The sequence below is a fragment of the Tupaia chinensis genome, unplaced genomic scaffold (assembly GCF_000334495.1).
Source record: "Tupaia chinensis unplaced genomic scaffold, TupChi_1.0 Scaffold138665_1, whole genome shotgun sequence".
In the NCBI taxonomy this organism is placed as follows: Eukaryota; Metazoa; Chordata; class Mammalia; order Scandentia; family Tupaiidae; genus Tupaia; species Tupaia belangeri.
In genome coordinates this window covers 534,860-541,104 of record NW_006198557.1, presented here as the reverse complement: position 1 = coordinate 541,104, position 6,245 = coordinate 534,860, and the positions used below count along the sequence as shown (strand labels likewise).

The 6,245-nt window shown below is 53.8% G+C and overlaps 1 protein-coding gene across 1 annotated transcript in view; it reads right to left on the bottom strand.

The window, feature by feature from the left end:
- Positions 1-6,245, bottom strand: part of YIPF2 (Yip1 domain family member 2) — a 7,590-nt gene that overhangs the window by 1,177 nt on the left and 168 nt on the right. Inside the window, 4 exon segments of the mRNA XM_014592883.2 lie at positions 2,729-2,816; positions 5,465-5,545; positions 5,637-5,797; positions 6,168-6,245. Coding sequence (XP_014448369.2) covers positions 2,729-2,816; positions 5,465-5,545; positions 5,637-5,797; positions 6,168-6,198 — 361 coding nt within the window. The 5' untranslated portion in view covers positions 6,199-6,245.

Below are 6,245 nucleotides of genomic sequence, written 5' to 3'. Positions count from 1 at the left end.
GAGAGGAAAAGAGAATGCGCCCCTGGGAGAACCGCCATGCTGCAACCCCTTCTCCTCCATCCTGCTCCTGGGATCTTGGGCACGCACACACGCCCGGTGTGATTTTCAAGCCACTGAGTTCAGGACTTGAACCTTAGGCTGCCATGTAGGAGTCCAGCGACTTAACCGCTATGCTATCAGCTGGCCCTCCTCATCTCCCTGCAGGCGGTTCCTCAACCTCTGTGTGAGTCCTCTCTAACACCCCCTGGCCCCCTTTCCCATGTGCAACTGTCAGAGGGGTGGGGCACTCACCAAAGGGGGAGGGCAAAAGTACACCCCAGTGGTGCGTGGCCACATGACAAACCTTCGTTTCTCCATCCGGTTGGTATTTGGGGCACACATACGCGCACTTGGCATGGTTTTCAAGCAACCAGAGCTGGGATTTGAACCATGGTCAGCAATGTGGGATTCAGTTCCCTGAAACACTAGGACATGGGGCTGGGCCCAGCATGTTGAGGTGTTTTTTTTTTCCTTTTTGAATTATTTTGTTTAAATTTATTTATTTGGGGACCAGTGGGTGGTGTGGTGGTTAAGGCACTGGACACTCCCAAATGTATGACCATGGTTCAAGTCCTGGACCTGGTGACTTGCTTTCTCACTTTCTCTCCCTCTCTCTCTCTCTGGTCAAATTAAAATAAATGAATTAATAAATAAAATTAAATTCTTTAAAAATAAATAAATATTTATTCATTTAAATTTGACCAGAGAGGGACAGAGAGAGAGACAGAGTGCGAGAAAGCAAGCCGCCAGGTCCAGGACTCAAACCACGGTTGGCCAATGTGGGAGTCCATTGCCCTTAACCACCACGCCGCCTGCTAGCCCCTGTTGAGGTTTAAAGTTTATTTTGGTTGTGACGGAAAGCAGAGACACATGCACACATGTACAAGAGGGTCTTGCCACACCACGATCCTCTTCCCACAGCCTGCTAGCCTGTGAGGATCCTGAACCCGCCCACGTGTGCCTAGCGTGTTTCAGATGCAAACCTGTGGTCACCCCGGTGGCCTCCAGCCCTGCAACCCCGCTTGCTGCCGACCGCACCGCTAGACTGGACCTCTCTGACTGACGGGCCTCAGGGAGGTCCTGGCCGGCCTCTGCTCTGTGCCCCTTCTACTCTGATGGTCCCTAAGCCTGCGAGTCTGGATCTCCGTCCTCACCCTCACGTTCGCGTTCCCGTGGGGGCGTCTCCATGTGTCTGCAGCACCCCAGCCCCACTTCCTCCTTCCTCTCAAACCTGTCCAGATGGGCCAAGTCCGCAGTGAGGACCTCTGCATAGAGAACTGGATCCCACATGGCTGGCTGTGGTTCGAATCCTGGCCCCACTGGTTTGAAAAGCTCACCCAGGTGCATGTGTGTGGATGCCCAAAGTCCCAAGGGGAGAATGGAGAAGGGATTGTGCGTCCATGCCTGCCTGGGGACTGCTTCCTCCATCTGTTTCTCTCTGGTGAGCACACGCACCCTCTGGCAACTAAAATAATAACAACAAACAGTCCAGCAGGTGGCATGGATTCCACATGGGCAACTCCGAGGTTCAAATCTGGACCAGGTGGCTGGAGTCCTGGCCCCTATGGATTGAAAAACACACTGTGTGCTTGTGTGCCCAAAATCCTGAGGGCAGAATGGAGGAGGAGGGATTCCGGCATTATCATCTTCCCTGGGAGGTGCTTTCTCACTTTGCCTCTCTGGTGAGCACAGGTGCCCTATGGCAAAAATTATTTAAAAAAAAGAAAGAAAAGGAAAGAAAGGCAAAAAAATAATTAATACCCCTTCTTGGGACCAGCGGATGGCCTGGCTGTTAAGGGCACTGGACTCCCACATGGCTGAGCACAGTTCAAGTCCTGGAACCAGCATCTTGAAAGATCATGCTGGGTGTGTTTGCCTCCTCCCCAACATCCTGGGAGGAGAAAGGACTACAGCCTGGCCCATCCCCTGGGAAGGAGGATTGCTCATTTTCCCTGTCTTTGTCTCTGTCTCTCTCCAGTGAGCACAATCACCCTATGGTAAAAATCTTACCAAAAAAAAAAAAAAAGCCTTGGGGACCAGCAGATGGCATAATGGTTACGTTGCTGGACTCCCACACAGTCCACTGCGGTTCAAGTCCCAGACCTGGAGGCTTAAATTCATGCCGACACGCGTGTGTGCCCAAGATCCCGAGAGGAGAATGGGAGAAGGGATTGCGGCATGGCCATCCCCCGGGGGGTGATCTCTTGCTTTCTCTCTGTCTCTCCAGCAAGCGCATGCTCCCTATAGCAAAGATCTCTACAACAACCACCACAAAGCCCCCTCAGCACAGGATAGGAGGCCAGCATGATTGGTTCCCTCAACTCTGCTCCAAAGACGGTGCTGCCTGCAGAGTTCAGACCTGTTCCTGGCCCGGGGCTAAGGCTCCTTCTGGAACCTTCTCCTAGGACCCTACCATGCCAACAAGACTCATACGCTCCCCTCCTTCAGAGGCGCCTTCCCTGGCGCCCCACGTGACTGGCAGTGCTGCCCAGCTTGAAACCACCTTGGTATCCTGGGTCTTCACCCCATCTCGTCTCCTATCCCAGTCTCATGTCGCCTCTCCCTAACTGCAAGGGACGGCCACACTCTGTGAGGGACCCATCTGTCCCAGCTCTCCACCAGGTTCTGGCCCTCGGTCCGCATCTGTTGGACGAATCATCGGATGGATGAGACACACCACCGCACTCACCGTACAGATCCGGCCGGTTCCGCAGGTGGTGCCGGACAAAGTTATGACCAGGACGGGGCAGCAGGGAGCCTCTGATCCGGTCCAGGACCTGGGGAGGGAGGTCTGGCTCAGGGTGGGAGCCTGTCCGGGGCTCCTACCTCCTCGCCTCACCGGAATTTTGTTGAAGTTTATTTTTTCCATGAGAAACAGACAAGAGACATGGGACCAGCAGATGGCATAACGGTTACGTCGCTGGATTCCCACGTAGCTGACTACGGTTTGGATCCTGGACTCGGCGATTTAAAACTCACACCAGGCACATGTGCGTGCGTGCCCAAGATCCCGAGAGGAGAATGGAGGAGAAGGGATTGCGGCGTGGCCATCCCCCCTGGGGGGTGATTTCTCACTTTCTGTCTCTCTCTGTCTCTCCTGCAAGCACATGCGGCCTATTCAAAAATCTCTTAAAACAAAAAGAGATGGACAGGCTCCCCCAACCGGGTCTTCATGTGCGATCCGACCCCAGTCCGAGCTGCCTGGGAACGCCGCACACAGGGATGCAAATCCTGACCCTTCCCATGGGGTCCAATTACAATGTTGCTGTGCCATCATCCAGCCCCACTGCAGTCTTTTTTTTTTAAAGAATTATTTCTTGGGACCAGCAGTTGGCATAATGGCTATGTCGCTGGACTCTCATGTAGTCGACTGTGGTTCGTGTCCCAGACCCAGTGGCTTAAACTCACACCGGGCGCATGTGCGTGCGTGCCCAAGATCCTGAGAGGAGAATGGAGAAGGGATTGCGGTGTGGCCATCCCCCCTGGGGGGTGATTTCTCGCTTTCTATCTCTCTGTCTCTCTCTGGCGAGTGCATGCGCCCTATAGCAAAAATCTCTAAAAAATAAAAAGAATTATTTCTTTTTGGGGCTGGCAGGTGGCGTAGTGGTTAAGGACGCTGGACTCCCACATGGCCAAGTATGGTTCAAGTCGTGGACCTGGTGGCTAGCTTTCTCACTTTCTCTCTCTTGCTCTGTCCTTCTCTGGTTGAGATAAAATAAAATTAAATAAAATAATTCTTAAAAAAAAAAAAAAAAGAATTATTCTTTTGGGACCAGCAGGTGGTGTCTTGGTTATGGTGCTGGACTCCCACATGACTGACCATGATTCAAATCCTGGGCCCGGCAGCCTGAAAGTCACACCGGGTGCATGTGTGTGCATGCCCAAAATCTGGAGAAAATATTTGGCATTTATGATAACAGCTACCACTTAAAGATAGTCTTAATTCATGCTTGGTACATTATACACACCATCTGACTTATTTTCTTACTTTATTTTTTTCTTTCTTTTTTATTTAACTTTATTTATTTTGATTGAACAATAGAGAGGGAAAGAACCCGTGAGAAAGCAAGCTGCCAGGTCTGGTACTCAAACTGCAGTCAGTCACGTGGGAGTCCAGCACCCTTAACCACCACACCACCTGCCGGCTCCCTATTTACTACAGCACCATTTGACGAGAGACTGAGAGAGACTGAGAGAGACAGAGAGAGAGAGAGAGAGGGAAAGTAAGAAAGCAAGCTGTCAGGTCTGTGACTCTAACCACGGTTGGCCTTGTAGGAATCCAACACCTTAATCATCACACCACCTGCCAGTCCACCTCCACTGTGGTCTTTTCACAGGCTGATCCCATGGCCTGAAGCCCTGGCCAACTCGCACTCAACATCCTGTCTTAGAGGGGTGCTCCCCACCAAAGGGCCTCTTGTCTTCGTTTTTGCTTCCTTCTCTCAGCTCAGCTCCCCTGGACTGTCTTTTTTTTTTTTGGAGAGGTTTTTGCTACAGGGCATGTGCACTCGCCAGAGAGCCAGAAAGCTAGATAAAACTCCCCAGGGGAGATGGCCATGCCTCAATCCCTTCTCCTCCATTCTCCTCTTGGGATCTTGGACACGCACGCACACATACCCAGCGTGAGTTTAAGTCACCGGGTCCAGGACTTGAACTGCAGTCGATTACATGGGAGTCCAGCGACATAGCCATTACGCCAACTGCTGGTCCCTGGACTGCCTTTTTTGCCACCTCCCCACCTAGATCAGGAAGGGCCATTGGCATATCCTGGGCATCTTTCTCCCCGCATCTTTCTCCAGAACGTCCCCTGCCCTGAAGCCTTGACTTCAGGTTACTACTCTCCCACCCGGCCTGAGGCCTGTGTTCTGTTCCCTGTGCATGTCTGCTCAGTCCACCCATTTCTCTCCTGCTCTAAACCCTTCCATGGCTCCCTGGCACCCTCGGAATAAAAGCCCCATTCCAACTCCTTAACAGCTCACCAAACCCCTTGTGAGCTGGCTTCTGCCTGCCTGCCCCCCACCCCAGGTTCTCCATCTGCCCTGAGTGACAGGCAGCGTCTATGACAGGTCATGCCTTCTCCCAGAGGTGTCATGGTCTTCTGCTGTTCCCTGGGCCCACCACAAACTTCTGCTTCCCTCCACTCTGCCCGGGGAACCCTGTCCGTCTCAGCAAATCCCTCACCTCCTCCAGGAAATCTCCTCCTCACCCACGAGGTCATGCATGTCCCTCGTGTTCCCACAGCCCCGGTCACCCCATAATCATTGGACGGCACCACCTTCTCTGAGGCTAGGTAGGAGTTCTCCCTCTTCCATAAAGTTTTCCGCAGATCCCAGCCCAGGGCCTGGACACAGGAAGTGTTCAATGAACGGCAGCTACACCCTAAGTGTGGCTCTGAGCCTCATCCCACCGGCTTCCCGGGCCTGACCTGTGCAGTGTCCACATCAAAGAAGCTCTGGTAGTAGCTGAAGGTCCAGAATCCGGGCTGCTGTTTCTCCTCCTGCAGGAGCTACATAGCACGTGCGTTCAGTGGCCGCCCGTCCAGCCTGGGTTGGCCAGGGGGCTGGGGGGGCTCAGGCAGAGGGACCGATGGGACTCACCGCGGTCTTGTCACTCTCCTCCTCCACCTCATTCTCTGCTCCATAGCTGCCACCTGAGCCCATTGCCACTGCCACATGTCCCTGGGAGGTCAGCTGATCACTTCTGCTGGTGGTGACTGCATCTGGGGTCTCAGCCAGAAGGTTAGTGGCTTCCTCGAAATCTATGGAGAGCGATTATGGGATACAAGGATGTCTGGGGATGGGGGCCAGGGGCTGAGGCTCTGCGGTGGCCATTCCAGTGCCCCTAGGCAGGATCTAACTTGCTGGGATTGGGGGCACATGGAGATGGGGTCCCTCACTCGTAACGTGGGACTACAATGTAGGCTGGGGCTGGAGCAGGTTTGAGGTCTGAGGTCAGAACGGAAGCCGGGTTGGAGGTAAGGGTGAGGCTCACTCCTAGGTCAGGGTTCCGTTCTGAGATCCGGGTTCGCAGCAGACTGGGGTTCGGGTTAGGTACGAGTTAGGCAATGCATGGGAGGTTCCGGCCAGGCGCGGGAGGAGGGACTCCGGACATGGCAGGGCCGCACTCACCGTGGAAGGCCAGCTCTTCCGCCGCTGCCATGGTCGTTCAGGGGCGTCACCGCATCCCGGGCTAAGGACAGAAGCCGA